We start from the raw sequence: 17,974 nt of genomic DNA, 5'->3' as shown, positions 1-17,974 counted from the left end.
ATTTTATCTTTGCAGTTACCGCTATGCACTGGCTCAAAGGGTTCAGTACGTGGGTATGGACGGAGTGCTTTTCACTCCAAGCTAAATCGACCAAAGATCACTGCAATAGGCAGGTGGCCTCCGGGGTACCGGTGAAACACGTGAGACGTTCAGGGCGGCGGGGAGCAAAGGGCGGACCGCTGTGCGAGACCATACAAGCTCCCAGAACAAGGTAGTGCACTAACCTCTCCGCGGGAAGAAAAGACAGACGCGCCAAAGGCGCACGCTCCTGCGCCTCCGCCGCAGGCAAGAGACAGAGTACCGGCTGCAGTCTTGCGCTCCCGCAGCCAGCCCCAACACCAACCCAGCGCCCCGCCCAGCGCCCGACACTGCGCAGGCGCACAGGACTCCTGGCCCAGCGGAGCGTAAGCCGCCCGGTCCACGTGACCGTCGGAGCACGTGACCCGTGCTGCCGCGACCTTATCCGCTCCCTGGTCCCTGCGACGTCCCGGTCCCTGGCTGCTTCCGCCTTCCGCCCACTTCCTTATTCCGCTTCTCTCGTCGCCCTCAGCAGTCCCCGCCTTCGTCCCCGGAAGATCTCCGCGTCCTCGGCCATTGTTTTTCTCTTCTACTGGCACCAAATAAAGTTTCTTCATTCAAAAGCAGTTTTTTAATCCACATCCCTCCCTTTCTCAGCTCCTCCCCCGCGCCTGCACCGCCTCCTTTCCTGCGGCGAGTGAAACCCGAGCGTTGGCGTGGGGAGCGCGGAAGGTGATGGCGGGGCCTCCGGTGTCTCTCTCGGCACGGGACGTAGGGTTCGTGTCGCTCTCCTCGCCCACTCCGCTCCTTTTCCTCCTCCCCACTTTTGCGAGAGCTGGGCCTCGTCGGGAACCTGTGGGTACCAGCGGGGAAGCAGCGGCGGGCCGGAGGCGCCTGCTCCCCGCCGACAGCGAGTTCCATCCCGCTGTCCGGGCTCCGCTTCCCGGGGGCGGTGCCTCGGTTTCTAACGGCTCGCGGGGAGGCGAGGGCTAGGCGGCTGCTCTCCGGGCTCCAGGCTCGGATCGGCTTTGCAGCTTCTTCCTTACGCTGATTCGTGGCTTCTTCCCTGCCTACACGGGAACGGACTGCGAACCCCGACTGAAAATCTCCGCTTACCCCCACCTCTCTCTACAATGGTGGTTCAGGGGTTTTGATAGTCTTCTATTAATGTGAATCAGTTAACGTGTCTTTCAAGTGGTTCGATACGGTTATTTTTTTGGTTTTGGTTTTTTTTTTTTAACTTACGGATGACTGTCTTGAAAGTGTATGCCTCCTTTCAGAGTGTTGAAGCGCGTGGCTTTAATCATATTTTAATTGATAAACCTACTTTGGGGGGGTTAAAGTTGTCTGCAAAAGTTAGGGATCTGAGATCTATCGAGAAATGTGTTTCTTCCTATTGCTGACCAGATTAATTCATAATCCCACTATAACAAGTGCCTGTACCTTCTTGCGTTTTAGGCGTCATGTTATAGATTCTATAAAATTATATCTCTTTGTATAAATTGAGAGGCCCAATTTATATTTGAAATATGTCCTTACTGCGAAAGATGGCAAAACACAAGAGCACTTGGAAGAAATTGACTGTACCGGCAGTAGATTGAGGCCAGAGAGGCCAATGTCCCAGAATTTAAGCATGTGCTCACCTTCAGGCAAATATAGGGAGTGTCTGCGTCCTTAAATTTTGAGTCCTAGGCATCTCTGCTCTCACCCAAGTCCTAGACCTGAGACCTTACCCTTAGAGATGGAAGCCTCTGAGGAAATTTACTAGCTGGAAAAATAGACTAATTTTCCAGTTAAGTAAAATCTCAAAGGACTGGCACTTCTTTTCGTGTCTGCTGCCTTGGAAAATTCAAGTGTCAATTGATTGAATATTCTTTCTCTTCTCCCAAGGAATTAGTAGTAATTGTTAAAAGTTAAATTCTGATCAGAGCAGTTACTATGCATATTAAAACCTACTCACTGTAAAACACCACAGAATCAGAAAGCACTTTTCCTATTTTCTTGCTATGTTTTTGAGTTTTATGGTTAACATTTGAGGAAGCCTCTTGAAAAAATACTCAGGGTATATAACCCTATTTTTAAAAATTGCAGTAAGGTCTTTGAGTTTTTAGTAGTGTGATGATCCCACATTAAAGCTAGAATAGGAGATTTGGGCAGAAGTGTTCCAACTTTCTTCATTTTTACTTTGTCTCTGGTGATCTGAAGATATACATGAACTGATCAGTTAAGTTTTGTGCTTTCTATCTAAAAACTGCACAGTACTACAGTCTTTTTTCTAACCGAATCATGTATGTCCTTAAACTAAACGTACAGTGAGAATCTGTAACCCTTGGTTTTTGCATGTCTAAAGTCAAGAGTATCTTTAATTTTTGATTCAGGTGTACTCAAGTTTTGTTCCTCTCCAGGTTTCTTCATTCTTTGACACTTTTTGAAAATCTCTAATTTTCTGGTTGGGAGAGCAAGAGGGTAATCTGCCTTAATTTTGTTTAGGGGCAGAGAGGATGGAAGGAGTTATTAGGCAGGTAAAGCAGGCAGCAAGAAAAACCTTAGAAAAGAATTAAGTTGGCTAAGAGTATAGACAGAGAAGCAGGTTCATAAATATTTTTCATTATATTTTTCTAGCACAGTACAGTCTTTCAGGCAGTTTTCCATCCATTGCCTCATTCATCTTTCTAAGTAGAAGTCGCTTAGTAAGTAACAGACCGAGGAGGAAAGCCTGTTTGATTTTTAGGATAACTCTTTTTCTGTCCTATCCCATTGTTAAACTGGTTTCCGATTAAGGAAAATAAAAGGAATACAATGAGAAAGATAAGAAAGATTAAGTGGACTCCAGGGTAGAGCCTGGAATTTGAGGCACAAAGAGTGCTTAGCTTTTACGATATACCAGAGAGGTTTTCAGATTTTCCTGTGTTACTGTAGGAGTTGGGCAATGCTGGTTTACTTTACAGGGCTTGTATGAGAAGGAATTTGAATTTAAATGAGGTGTTCCAGAAACTGAAAGATGACCAGCCTTCTAATGTTAATGCTACTAAGTAATATACTGTGTATATGACTCTTTTCTAGGTCATTTGCATATCTTACAGTTAAAGACAGATTACCACAGATCTTAACCAAGGCTATTGATACATTGCATCGACATAAAAGTGAATTTTTCGAGAAACATGGAGAGGTAAGAATTGTGTTTTAACATTAATTCTTTTTTGATTAACTCTAACAGAAACACAATAAACAGTTTTCCCTCTGTGGTAATGGTCATTCCACCTGGAGATAAATTCATATGGTGAAACTTAAAAAAATAAAGGCAGGCTAGATAAGGCAACAAATGTTGATATGAGATCTGTGTTGTTCTTTGATTTTTCAACTTAAGAATTTTAATTTTAAGAATTTAAATGTTTATAATAGTTTTTGAAAGACATAAAATGTAGTTTTGAAATGTATTAGTTTTTTCCTTCTTAAATTTAGATACATAAAAATTTGTTACCCTAGAGGAATTATGTATATATGTGTGTACCTATATACTTATATTTGTAGATGAAATACTTATATATAAATTAATTACATGTAAACTATTCATATATATGTGTGTGTGTGTGTGTGTGTATTTTTTCCCCCCTGTATTTCTGCAGAAAGGCCTGGAAGCTGAAAAGAAAGCAATTTCTCTTCTTTCTAAATTACGGAATGAATTGCAAACAGATAAACCAATTGTTCCTTTGGTTGAGAAGTTTGTTGATACTGACCTATGGAATCAGTACCTAGAATATCAACAGAGCCTTTTAAATGAAAGTAATGGAAAACCAAGGTGGTTTCTCTCACCGTGGTTGTTTGTAGAATGCTACATGTATCGAAGAATTCATGAAGCAATTATCCAAAGGTAAGTATATAGCCATCAAATAACAAATGTTTTAGATAATTTGTGCTTTTTTAAAAATTATAAAATGGTAAGTTTTAAAATAAAAACCAGTAGAAGCCTGTATTCAGTTCAACAGATATTAATGGCACTATTGGAAATTGCTGCAAATGTTATTGCTCTAATACATTCTTGGCAATTACAATCCACTTGCCCAGAAGAGACCTAAGATTGAATATCTGAATAGGATATTCAGATATAAAAATCCTTATAAAAACTTACTTATTTGTAGAGTAAAACAAAATGTACTTATTGAGCAGAAAATGTTAATTTGAAATAATTATTTATATAAAAAATCAAGACAGGACAAAGTAAGCATATGTTTTGTTTATAAAAATAGATAATATGTGAGAATTATTTGGTGAAAGGAGTCACTATATTGTTTTATGCACTATCTTAATAATTTTTAGCTCTTTATTTAACAGCTAGATTAGAAAAAAATAATTTTTTAAATTAATTAATTTTCTTTTTGTCCGCGTCGGGTCTTAGTTGCGGCACATAGGATCTTCGTTGTGGCGCGCAGACTTCTCTCCAGTTGTGGCGTGCAGGTTTTCTCTTCTCTAGTTGTGGCGCACAGGCTCCAGAGTGTGTGAGATTAGTAGTTGGGGCACACGGGCTTAGTTGCCCCACGGCATGTGGGATCTTAGTTCCCTGACCAGGGATCGAACCTGCATCCCCTGCATTGGAAGGTGAATTCTTTACCACTGGACCACCAGGGAAGTCCCCCAAATAATTTTTTATAAGTTTGTTTATACTAATTTAATTTTTCCGAGGAAAATTCTGACAGTGAACTGACCTGTAGAGCAGAAGAAAGTGTAATATGGATCATTCTTTTAGCTCACAGGTTACAGAAATACAGGTTTGCTGAATAAGAGGAATCCTTTGGTATCTGTTCCTAAACATAGCATAGGATAATTGTAAACAATCGATTAAACCAGCACTACTATTAAAATAAAAAGATGACTTTGGGGCTTCCCTGGTGGCGCAGTGGTTGAGAGTCTGCCTGCCGATGCAGGGGACACGGGTTCGTGCCCCACTCCGGGAAGATCCCACATGACACGGAGTGGCTGGGCCCGTGAGCCGTGGCCGCTGAGCCTGCGCGTCTGGAGCCTGTGCTCCGCAACTGGAGAGGCCGTGGCGGTGGGAGGCCCACATACCGCAAAAAAAAAAAAAAGATGACTTTGGGGAACATGTGTAAATTTGAGTCTATTCACTATTTTTTTTTTCTGTCTTCATCTTTATAAATTATTTTATCATCTTTATAAATTATTTTAAAGTCAAAAGTTTTTGTATTTGCTGAATAAGTATGTTTTAGGTCTTGTGCTTTAAAAGCAGAATATAATGTTAAAAAGATAGCACATTTTCTGGCTGACAGATCCAAGCAAAAGACGATAGCAAACACTAGGCACTGTCATATATTGAACACCAGCTCCGTTCTAGTTACTTTGCAGCCCAGTGAAGTATAGGTATTATGATTTCCATTTTACAGTGGAGGAAACTGAGGCTCAAAGAGATTAGTAACTTGCCCAGGGCTGCATGGTTAGTAAATGGTAGAGCCAGCATTTGAGCCTGGTCTGTGTAAATTGGATTAGAGCCCTCAAACAAGTAGTACATTTGGATATCTTTCCGGGACTAAGGTTAGTCTGACGTTCTGGGTGATGGTTTCATAACTTTGGAAAATATCCATGGTATTAGACAAGGCTGCTGAAGTGCTGAAATGCTGAGTGGCACCCTGAACAGGCTTAGTGGAGTTTGGAAGTTGGAAAGGTAAAAGGAATGCTGTTTCTGAGTTTGATTTTAGAGGCGGATCAGGTTCAGAGAATGAAAACTCTAAGGCAGGAGCTTACAGACCTGGCTGCACATTTGTCACCCAGTTGGGGAAAAGTTTCTTGTTTTGTTTTTAAACATACAGATTTGGAAATTGTTACATTAAATCCTGATGATTTAATTTGTCTGTGGTGGGGCCTGCATATCAGTTTTTCTTTCCAGGCCCCAGGGAGACTCTGCCCAGCCTGTGCTGCTCAACCCATTGGTCCAAGAATAGCTTGATAAAAGGGGTAGAGGCAAAATTCAGCTTTAAGTTCCAGGAATGAGAGTGTTAGTCAGCCATGGGTGTGGAGCTCTCCTAAGGTGATTTCTGTGGCAGATACTTGAAGGTCCGGGGATTTGTCTGATACTGTACCATACTCAGGTGTCAGGTCGGTGTAAAGAAAGGCTGTCCTACAGCAGAACTAGCACTGAAGTAGTTTGTTTGTTTTAATGGAAGTACAGTGATTTACAATATTGTGTTAGTTTCAGGTGTACAGCAAAGTGATTCAGATAAATATATATGTGTGTGTATATATATTTTAGATTATTTTCCATTATAGGTTATTACAAGATATTGAATATAGTTCTTCGGGCTATGTAGTAAATCCTTGTTGCTTATCTATTTTATGTATAGTAGTTTGTATCTGTTAATCCCATACTCCTAATTTGTCACTACCCCTGAGGTAGTTTTTAAGTGTCCAATTTGTTAGGGCTCTTATAGGAAGAATTCCTATCCTGTGTCAGTGACGCCTCCAGAGTGACCAAAGAGTGGTCTTCCTAACTTTTGCAGGATCCCAAAGCACACATTAGCTGTAAGATATGTTTCTGTTGATTTTGCCCCTTACACTGAAACATACTTCTAATTTTCTTTGTCAAGATGTATATTTTGTTTTTTTTTTAGAGTTAAATGGTTGAAAATCTGCAAATCTAAATTAAGATTCAAAGTCTTAGCCATATGTAAAATTTAAATATATGAAGTAAATATACTTCAGATATTGAAAGATGAAAGTACGGAGAAAATGGCAGACATTTTTAAGCTTTTATTGAAGTGTGATATACATGCAGAACAGTGCACATGTCTTAAGTGTTCAGTAGTCTTTACCAGAACACGCTGTGTCCCCAGTGCCTGGATCAAGAGGCAGAATTTAGGCCCCTTTGGATCCACTTCTAGTCACCACCATCACTGCCCCTTATCCTGACCTGCATTAGTTTTGCCTGTTTTTAAACTTCATTTAAATGAAATTTTATGGAAGTAGTTCTGTGTCTGGATTCTTTTACTTAGCATTACATTGGTGAGACTCACCATACTGTTGCGTATAATTGTAAACCATTAGTTTTCATTGCTATATAGTATTGCTTGATACGAATACATGACCATCTGTTGACCTGTTCTATTGTTGATGGATATTTGAGTAGTTTCCAGTTTGGGGCTATTATGAAGAGTGCTGCTACAAATACTCGAACACATATTCTTGGTGAACATACGTGTGTGTTTCTGTTGCGTGTATACCTAGGAGAGAACCCCTGGGTCATTGTGTACACATATACAGCTATAGTAGATTCTAAAATAGCAAACGTTTTAAAATCTGAAATCATTTATAGCTATGTGAGTTTGCTCTCTTAAATATAAGGAACAAGTCTCATTCTTAACATGAGGTGTGACTTTAAATTAATGAAGGATTTGTTAATAAAGCACTAGAACAAGGGTCCACAAACTTTATGTGAAGGGCCAGATAGCCAATCTTTTAGGCTTTGGAAGACACATGGTCTTTGTTGCAGCTCCTCAGCTCTAGCGGTGCCGAAGCAGCCATTGGCAGTATGTAAGTGAGCATGGCTGGGTTCCAATAGAACATCAGTTATAGACCCTGAAATTTGAATTTCATGTGTCACAAAATCTTCTTTTTTAATTTTTTTCAACTCTTCAGGAATGTGCAAACCGTTCTGAGCTTGCAGATCATACAGACCAGGTGGTGGGCCAGAGGGAGTCTGCAAGCTGCAGTCTGCTGACCCCTGCAGTTGAACCCACGCACCCAAATAATTTTTGTCCTTTTAAGTCACCTCGAGAGACTGATTCACTTCAGCAATGCTGCCATTGCTAAAAACGTCTTTTAATTCTTTGGAACTTCTTTCAGAGCCAGTTTACAAACCTCAAAAAAAGATTAGTCTCATTATTTTTTAGTCACTCCTCATTTTTGATCAAAAATATTTTATTCCATTTGATTTACTTGCCTCATTCTACTGAAATTGCTCTGAGTGACTTTTGGCTGTTTCCAAAAACAAATTAAACTCCAAAGGATGAAGGTATACTGTCACTGATAGGACGTTTAATAATGTGCCACAGGTTCTGAAGAAAATCCCCAGAGAGGAATTCCAAAAGTGCTTTGAGCAATGGCAACATTCCTGGACTAAGGGTGTAGCTTCCCAAGGTGACTGACTGAGAAGGGAGGCAGCCAGCATTTGGATGTGTAAATTCTGGTACGTTTTTGGTTTTGATTTTAATCAATCCCATTGCATCAGCCATATTGCCTTTTTACCCTAAGGTAGAAGACCCATGGAAAAAGTAGCTAATTTTGAAGAACAGATGATCTGAATGTTGTTGACGTTTGATTCTGTAAAGTCTTTTATGTTAGTATTTCTGTCTTCTGAGTTGTGTTTTTCTTAGGCCAGTATTAATATTATTTGATCTCTCGTTGGACAACATGAAGATGTAGCCATGGCACATACATCACCATTGGTCAAAGTCAACTTGGGAGTAAAAGTTGCTAAAAAATTAAGAATCTACACATAAATGATCAAAATTTGTCATTATAATAAAATTTACATTAATATTGTCTGATCTACCTCAAGTAGTCATTGGGTTCCCATAATCTGTATTTGACTCTATTAGTAATCACTACATTGTATTCAGCTATTCTGTTTATATGTTTGTTACTTGGAACCTGGCCACCCTGAGCACCCAAAAGAATGTTTGTTGAACTAAAGCAATTGTCTTGAAATTTTGTTTCTTTTTCTCCTTTTGCCCTGAAAACCCACTGGGTAAGTAATTATAGTTACAGTCCCTATAATTATTTAATGCTTCCGGTAAAATATTTGATTAAGGAACATTTGACAATTAGTTAAAATGAGTGTGGGGATTTACTTTTGCATAATTTGTTTAATTTGATTTATTTTGTGTAACTGGATTATTATTTTTGTATAACTTGATCTACGTTATACCTAGTAAAGATTACCAGTGAGTTTTTAGATGGGCTGCTACTATTCTCTTTCCTTTAATAAACTGCAATTACCCAAATATTAAAAAAAAAGGTAGTTATATAAATGTTCACTTATGCTTTTTTCCTACTTTAGTCCACCAATCGACGACTTTGATATATTTAAAGAATTAAAAGACCAAAATTTCTTTGAGTCTCAGGAATCTATCATTGCTTTATGTACTCACCTGCAAGAGTTGATGAAAACTATTGAAGACCTAGATGAAAATCAGCTGAAAAATGAGTTTTTTAAAGTTCTTCAGGTAAATATAATAATTAATCTCCTGAGTTTATTTAAATAGTTGAAAAATAAACTGGTACACGTTTAACAGCAAAGCATGTTTACATATTGTCATTTAAGTTATCAGTGATCATTTTTTATCATTTTAATAATTATCTGTTCGAGAGATGAAAATCCATTTAATCTCTGAAAAGGGGTTTTGAAGTTTCTTCTCCTCCCACTGGAGGTTTTAGTGGCACAGGAGTCATCTGGCTTCATAGCTCTGTCATTCTTGAGAGATACTGAAGTCCACAGTCATCTGATCGGCCCAGCCTGACTTGGCTTTGAATGTTGGCCGTGTCACTTACTTGTGTTTGGACCTGAAGCAAGGTACTTGGTGTTTCTGAGCTTCAGTTTCCTCATCGGTTAACTGAGGGTGGTACTATGTGCCTCGTAATTTGACCTGAGAATTAAACTAGCTTCGTTCCTGTAAGTGTTGGGCACAGAGTGGAGCACAGCTGTTGCGCAGTTGTCATCAGCAGGTGGAAACAATCGGGTGGCCCATGGCCTATTTCATATGCTTTTATTACATTTCTTCATCTATCTTGTCTTAAGTTTAGCTTTGAATTCTCATTCAAAACATCCTAAAATTCAAAATATATCATTATAATCAGAACTATTTGAAAGTATGTGGTTTTACACAGCAGTTTCCCCAGCCCTTATTTCCCGAAAGACGTTCGAAACATTTCCATAAAGAGATGTTTGAAAGTGCTCCGAAGAGACATAAAGCGGGGAAGGGGGACCTGGAGTGGTGGGGGAGGGGTGCGGAGCTGCAGTTTTAAGCCTGGCCCCCAGGGAAGGGCCTGCTAAGGAGGGGGGCGGGCCCCGAGGCAGGTGAAGGAGGGGGTCCCCTCACGTCTGGGTGGAGCTTCCTGCGGAGCCCTGAGCGGGGAGCCTGCCAGGTGTGTGGGAGACCCTGCCGGGGAGGCCTCAGGGAATGGGGAGCAGAGGTGAGAGGGCCTGCGGGCCGCGGCTGCACAGAAGCCAGGCTGCCTCCGGAGCAAAGGCGAGGACTTTGGTTTTTACTCACAGTGAAGTGGGAAGCTGTTAGAGGGTTTTGCTCAGAAGAGTAACTTTTTTAAAAAAATAAATTTATTTATTTTATTTACTTCTGGCTGCGTTGGGTCTTCCTTGCTGCGATCGGGTTTTCTCCAGTTGCAGCGAGCGGGGGCTACTCTTCGTTGCGGTGCGCGGGCTTCTCACCGCGGTGGCTTCTCTTGTTGCGGAGAACGGGCTCTAGTGCGCGGGCTTCAGTAGTTGCAGCACGCGGCCGCTAGAGCGCAGGCTCGGTAGTTGTGGCACGCGGACTTAAGTAGTTGTGGCTCGCGGGCTCTATAGCGCAGGCTCAGTAGTTGTGGCGCACGGGCTTAATTGCTGCGCAGCATGTGGGATCTTCCCAGACCAGGGCTCTAACCTGTGTCCCTGCATTGGCAGGGGGATGGATTCTCAACCACTGCACCACCAAGGAAGCCCAGAGGAGTAACATTAAATGACTTATTTCAAGGATTACTTCCGAGGACAGACTGAAGGCACAAGGGTGGGAATGGGGAGATTTGTTACTACAGTGACTCAGGTGAGGGCAGACTGGACCAAGTTGGTAGCATCAGAGATGGTAAATATCACCAGATTCTGGATGTACCTTGAAAGTAGAGGCTACCGAATGTGCTGATAGTTGTGGGATGTGATAAAGTCCTGATGAAACTTGGAGGGTGAGCAGAGTAAGCTGAATGATGAAGCAGGAAAGGCATATTTTGAGTTTGGAAGAAAAGTGGTCATGGTTCTGTTAACTAATAAACCGGAGTATTATTTCCCCCTCTCACTATTATACTTAGCTTAGAATTAGAAAAGAAAAGAAAAAACAAATCAGCATGTCACTCGCTGCCCCTAGCCAGCCCATTCTTTTGGGAGATCATCTTCTTTGAATATGTTCTTTGTGCCGTAAGTATAATAAACTGTGAAGAAGAAAGCGTACTGATCTATCTTCTGTCATCTAGTTCAGCCAGCTACCCCAGACTGCCCCTCTTCTCCCACGTAAAGGAAGCCAAAGTTGTCCCCATTAGTGCTCACAATGACCAGCAGGTTACCTCCCTACAGGAAGCCTGAAGGTGTCTTAGTTTCTAGGGAATTATTGATGCTTTTAAAAGCCACAGCACTCCACCGCTGTTCACACAAATATTTCAGTGTCAACTTCATCAAACACTGTTCTAGATGCCGGGCATGTGGTGGTGAGGAAAACAGACTAGTCCTTGTTGCCATTGAACTTGTAATCCTGAAGGAATATAAACGAATAATGGCACAAATAAATACAGAGTTACACACTGGAAGATGATCTGAAGGAAATGTGCCGTAGGCCAACAGAGACCCTGACCTCAGCTGGAGAGTGCTGTCGTGTGTGCCGTTGTATGTTTCTTCATCAAATTTGGACGCTTGAGTTATCTTTCTTTTTAAAATAATATCCTTGATTGGAACATGCACTTTCCTCTTATTTTGAATCACAGAATACTAGAGCCTGTTTGGGCTAACATTTATTGAATACTTCTGTATGCCAACTTTTGGGTACATTACTTACATGCATTATGTCAAATACTCAGAATGACTCTACGAGCTAAGTGCTATTATTATCTCATTTTTCAGTTGTGGAATTTGAGCCTTAGAGCTTAATTTACCAGTGGTTGTTTATTGGAGATGCTAGGATTTGAACCCAGGTCTGTCTGATTCTAGAGCCTACAGTTCTAAATGTGTAATTTTAGTTAGAGCTTAAAAAAATGGGGCTGCATACCATTTTCTACAAAATAAACTTGAGTATTTCAAAGTAGAATAGTAGATTATTAGAGTTGGAAGAATCTTTGGTTATCACAGTGTTCAATTTCTTTATTTTACAAGTGAGAGAACTAAATCCCAGAAAAGTTGCCAGGTCCTAAGGATGGGGGAATTCTTATTTTCTCTTGACTCTGGATTATAAAGTAAACTTTGTAGCCTCATTTTTACAGCAGCTGATCATGTTCAATACTATCTGCAAGATGCAAAAACTTTCACTCTGATTAAACGATGTGAGTGCTAAAATCATTCAAACTTTTTTTTCTTAAGTTCATTGCATACTGGCTAAAGTTTCATTGTTTTACCTTTTTTATACAGTATACTTAGAGAAAATGTAGATTGGGTGGACATTTTATACTAAGAATTTTATGAATACTTTTAGCAGCCCCACCTCCCATTACATCCTACGTAATAGAGTTTTTGTTGGTTATTCAAAAGAAGGGTAAATGATTTGTGTTTTTTCTTTTTCAGATTTCACTGTGGGGAAATAAGTGTGATCTGTCTCTATCAGGTGGGAAAACTATTTCTCAGAAGATCAATTTAATAAACTCTTTGGAAGACCTAAAACCTTTCATTTTAGTGAATGACATGGAACATCTTTGGTCATTGCTTAGCAATTGCAAAAAAAAAAGAGGAAAAGCAGCTATTACTCGAGTGGATATTGTTCTGGATAATTGTGGGTTTGAACTTGTTACAGATTTAGTATTAGCTGACTTACTGTTGTCCTCTAAACTGGCTACTGAGATCCATTTTTATGGGAAAACGATTCCATGGTTTGTTTCTGATACTACTCTACATGATTTTAACTGGATAATCAAACAACTAAAACATTCTAATCATAAGTGGGTGTCCAAATGTGGGGTTGACTGGGAAAACCATATTAAAATGGGCAGATGGGTTTACCTCGATCACATGTTTTGGACTCTGCCTCATGAATTCAGTGCAATGCCTCAAGTCGCTCCTGACTTATATGCTACACTACAAAAGGCACATTTAATTTTATTTAAGGGTGATTTGAATTACAGGAAGTTGACGGGGGACAGAAGATGGGAATTTACCGTTCCATTTCATGAGGCTTTGAATGGCTTCCACCCTGCACCTGTCTGCAGTATAAGAACATTAAAAGCTGAAGTTCAGGTTGGTCTGCAGCCTGGGCAAGGTGAACAACTCACAGCTTCTGTGCCCAACTGGTTGACCATTGGGAAATATGGAATATTTCAGTTTGATGGTCCACTTTGACTTGCTGTAGGAACTCTCAGTTGGGTAGGAAGATCTGACAGTCACTCTTCATCCCCAGAAAAGCTCTGGGAAGGTTGGCTTCTCAGTGCTCTTTGACACACACACTGACGCTTTCTCCTTTGAACGTTTTGCCCCGCTACATTGTTTTGGGGATAGGTGGATTACACTGGTTACAGATAGTTACATTTATGTTGGAATTTTAGTAACTTATTTCAAGTTAAATGCATCATTTCAAATGGTTTTAATGAGCTTATTTTCAATTGGGCAGAAATATAAGTGAATTCTGCTTTAAAAGTTAACATTTTAAAAAATACTGTGCTGCATGGTATTTAATATTCTAGGAGGCATGGAATTTTACTCAACTTGATTTTGGGCTCTAGAGATAAGGTCTCAGTGAAGATATAATATATTTACATGTTAAATATGCTTTGTAAAGAGAGGCATTTTTAACAACTGTGATATCTGAACACACGAAAGTAAAACTTACCTCATAAGTTAATTCTTAATTTTGTTCTCCTTGAATTTTATTTCATTTCAAAAACCTGTATTATTTGCACGCATTTGTATTTTGATTGACCTGTAGAATGGATGGTAGGAAACACAAAATTGAACAGAATGAAACAAATAGTACTTGAAGAAATGTAATATCTTTTACAGTAATTCTATTTGTGATGTCCATAATCAACTGAAGTATATTATTTTAACACATAAATGTTTTAAATGAATGGGATTGCTCTACAGTTTAAAAAAAATGCTTTAGGTAGGAAAGATTCTTCTGCATTGACTTTGTACTACCAACGAGTTAATTCACCTTTTATAATCTTACACATTTATTGGTGATCACAGCTATTAAAGACTAAGTTTCAGGTCAGTTTGTTTTGAAACTGAAATTGGAAATAAACCTGGGAACGTTTTCTTGCACCAGAATAATAAAATGAATTGTAAATTGTACTGAAAATCTCACTGGTTTTATCTTCCAGTGGGGGAAGGTCAAGAAGGGAAGATTAAAAATGAGGTCTTTATGACGAAGAAACTCATAATGTATATTATAGATGTTGTCCAAGCAGTTGTTAAATTATGTCACTTAAATGAAGTGATAGTCTGTGCCCTTGCTAAGTGCTTAAAATTGTTTTGGTAAAATGTTTATATAAAGCTGCACATTTTGGATTTACTCATTTCCTTATCTACATGTGTTCCTGTTTTAAACATTGTTACTAAAATACTGAGCACATGAGAATTACTTGTAGACACTTGCCATAAACTAGAAGACAATTGTATATTTGTATTGACTTCATAGCCACAGCAGGAGCTATGGTATAATACTTTTTTCCAAAGCATGGGATTTTGTTTCTATGTTCATGTTTTATTAAGAACATGAGATTATGAGGAAGTAGTTCACCCTCTCCTACAAGAAAGAGAGCAAGGAAGCAAACTAGAGCCAGCAAGAAGTTGGCACCATGGGAGAGGAAGTCAAGGCGGCACTTTTAAAAATGCTTATTTAGCAGGAGGGAGGGGCCTCTTGGAGTTTCACCAGTTGATTTTTTTTTTTAAATAATTTTTATTTTTTATCTATTTATTTTTGGCTGCTTTTGGGTCTTCGTTGCTGCATGTGGGCTTTCTCTAGTTGCGGCGAGCAGAGGCTACTCTTCCTTGTGGTGCGCGGGCTTCTCATTGTGGTGGCTTCTCTTGTTGTGGAGCACGGGCTCTAGGCATGCAGGCTCAGTAGTTGTGGCTCGCGGGCTCAGTAGTTGTGGCTTGGGAACTCTAGAGCGCAGGCTCAGTAGTTGTGGCACACGGGGTTAGTAGCTCAGTGGCATGTAGGATCTTCCCAGACCAGGGCTCGAACCCGTGTCCCCTGCATTGGCAGGTGGATTCTCAACCACTGCGCCACGAGGGAAGCCCTTAGCCAGCATTCCTGAGATAAAATTCACACACAATTCATCCATTTAAAGTGTACAGTATTTTAGTACAGTATGTTCACAGAGCTGTGCCCCCATGACCACAGTCTAATTTCGGAAAGTTTTACATTCTCTAAAAGAAACCCTGCACCCGTTGGTAGTCACTCCCCAGCCCCCTCTCCTCAGCACTTGGCAACTAGTAATCTGTTTTCCGTCTGTGGATTTACCGGTTGTAAGATGTATCAGTACTTCATTCCTTTTTTTTTTTCCTGAATAATATTCCGTTGTATGGATATACCATATATGGGTCTACCATATTTATCCATTCATGAGTGAATGGACACTTGGTATGTTTCCACTTTTTGACTATTGTGAATAATGCTGCCATGGACATGCATGTACACGTGATTGTATGTACGTGTGTTTTCAGTTCTCTTGGGTATGTACCTAGGTGTAACAGTGCTAGATCCTGTGGCAGTTACATTTAACATTTTGAGCGACTGCCAGCCTCCCAAAGTGTTTGCAGTGTTCTACATTCCACATGAGGGCTCCAATTCCACATCCTTGTCAGCACTTGTTATTGTCTGTGTTTTTCATTATAGCCATGCTACTGGGTGAGAAGCAGTATCTCACTGTGGTTTCAATTTGTATTTCCCTGATGTTGAACATGTTTTCATGTGTTTATCGGTCATTTGTATACTTTTGGAGAAGTGTCTTCAATTCTTTTCTCCATTTAAAAATTAGATTATCTTTTGTCGTAAGAGTTTTAATTTTTAAAATTATGTTATTTTTGGCCATGTTGCCATTCGTCATGCAGGATCTTAGTTCCCCGACCAGGGATCAAGCCCTTGCCCCCTGTGGTGGAAGCGCAGAGTCTTAACCACTGGACAGCCAGGGAAGTCCCAAGAGTTTATGTTTACTTATTTTTTATTGTAAGAGTTCTTATATCTTTTGCATACAAGTCCCATCAGATATATAATTTGCAAATATTTTCTCCCATTCTATGGGGTGTCTTTTTGTTTGCAGCACAAAAGTTTTACGTTTTCACGAAGTCTTCTTTATGTTTTTTGTTTCTCTTCTGTTGGAAAACACTGGTTTTTGAACTGCTTCTTAACATCACCTAAAGGCCTCTGAAATGAGGGCTGGAGACACCCAATGGACAGGGCTCTGCCTGTCGCCTTCTCCTGCTTCCCCACCTGTTTCTACCCCAGCAGGTTTGGCCTATATATTCTGTTTGGTGTAGGTACAGAGGAGCACGATGAGGGAAGCTGGGGCTCTGGAGTCAGCTGGGGGTGAAGTTTCCACTGAAGAGCTGAGGGATCTTGGGAAACTCCTAAAATAGCATCTTCAGTTGTTTCAACTGCTAACAATACCATACTTGCTTAAGTATGAAGTAACTCCTGGGTAAAGCAGCCTATAAATTTCATGCAACCCTTTTTTAGCAAGACATAGATCCAGTATCTTAGGTATATTATGATGAAAATGTGGATGAAGGGCAGGTAAATAATTAGGTGGAGGATGGCGGTTTATACTCCATTGATTTATGTTACTTTTTGTGTTTTTTGTTTGTTTGTTTGTTTGCGGTACGCGGGCCTCTCACTGTTGTGGCCTCTCCCGTTGCGGAGCACAGGCTCCGGACTCAGTAGTTGTGGCTTGGGGACTCTAGAGCGCAGGCTCAGCAGCCATGGCTCATGGGCCCAGCCGCTCCGCGTCACGTGGGATCTTCCCGGACCGGGACACGAACCCGTTTCCCCTGCATCGGCAGGCAGACTCTCAACCACTGCGCCACCAGGGAAGCTCTATGTTACTTTTTGATTAAACATGAAATGAACAAGATTTCTTGAGATGACCCAGCTTTTTTCTGTAATTTAAGGTGGCGTTTTGGTGTTTGATAAAATGCAGTAATGCTTTTGAACTTTTTAATAGCCAGAACCCATGTTGTTCAACCTCAAGGTCATGTTTCTATAAAAGAAATTCCCACTGCAAAAGGCAATACCAGCGTAATTCAAACCATTTTCTTAGATTTTAAGAAAACCATAGGGTGAATTGAAAACACAGTTCAGAGTTAGAATTATTAAAATTTCCTCTCCCACCCATTCTCCTAACAGCTCCCTCCGCCCAAGCCCTCACTGAGCCTTGTTCTGGAGCCTCTAACTCCACAAAACTTTCTCCCCTCTACTCTCCTATTTCCCTGGACTGGGTGTGGGGAGTCGAGGAGACTCTGAACACTTCTACACATGCGTGTCTTACTACCATGATAAAGTGCTAATGCAGTGTCTGACATTTATGGTATGCGATAAATGATATCCTGACATTACAGAAAATGAATAAAGCAGAGGGAAAAAATGAGAAAAATAATAAGGATGTTATTCCATCACCTCCAATACTCCTGTTAAGATTTGGATGTATTTCTCCGTGCCTAGACATATTTTTTACATTTTTAAGACAAAAAACAAAAACCAGGTTTGTACTATTTAAATTAAAAAAAAATTTTGAAGTGGTTTTCCAGCTTCTGAAGTTTTAGTTTGGTTAATTGGTTTTGTTGTTGTCATTTTACTTTTGTAGTTTTTGTCTAGTTTGCTATAATTAGTTCCGGCTGGAGGGATGGAAGATTTTTTTTTCCCCTTGGATAACAGTATGACCTGGGACTTAATAATGATCTGGGACTCATAAATACTTGATTGCTAATGCCTGGTCTCCTGTTAACTCCGTGACCTAAGTCACATTCTCACAATTTTACTGGAAAAGGAGAAGT

The 17,974-nt window shown here is 40.2% G+C and overlaps 2 protein-coding genes across 5 annotated transcripts in view; one reads left to right on the top strand and one right to left on the bottom strand.

The window, feature by feature from the left end:
- The window catches only part of RMND1 (required for meiotic nuclear division 1 homolog), a 39,396-nt gene extending 39,013 nt beyond the window's left edge, over positions 1 to 383 (bottom strand). The window contains exon 1 of one of the 2 annotated variants that reach the window (XM_033404825.2): positions 225 to 383. The gene's annotated coding sequence lies outside the window, so the exon portion shown is untranslated. The remainder of the gene's footprint in view (positions 1 to 224) is intronic. The other variant, XM_004263710.3, reaches the window with a different exon arrangement.
- A 268-nt stretch (positions 384 to 651) lies between these two features.
- On the top strand, positions 652 to 17,721 carry ARMT1 (acidic residue methyltransferase 1). 3 transcript variants are annotated; one of them, XM_004263709.3, is made up of 5 exons: positions 652 to 794; positions 3,082 to 3,187; positions 3,645 to 3,889; positions 9,083 to 9,248; positions 12,554 to 17,721. In XM_004263709.3, the coding sequence occupies exons 1-5, from the start codon at positions 754 to 756 to the stop codon at positions 13,319 to 13,321; spliced, it is 1,326 nt and encodes a 441-aa protein (XP_004263757.1). In that variant the 5' UTR covers positions 652 to 753; the 3' UTR covers positions 13,322 to 17,721. The 3 variants fall into 3 exon arrangements, with proteins under 3 accessions (XP_004263757.1, XP_049551205.1, XP_033260752.1); XM_049695248.1 differs by lacking the exon at positions 652 to 794 and adding an exon at positions 857 to 873; XM_033404861.2 differs by lacking the exon at positions 652 to 794 and adding an exon at positions 890 to 1,154.
- Positions 17,722 to 17,974: the final 253 nt, after the last annotated feature.

The sequence above is a fragment of the Orcinus orca genome, chromosome 12 (genome assembly GCF_937001465.1).
Source record: "Orcinus orca chromosome 12, mOrcOrc1.1, whole genome shotgun sequence".
NCBI classification, from domain to species: Eukaryota; Metazoa; Chordata; class Mammalia; order Artiodactyla; family Delphinidae; genus Orcinus; species Orcinus orca.
The sequence above is the reverse complement of the archived record's forward strand: the minus strand, read 5'-3'. Positions and strand labels throughout refer to the sequence as shown.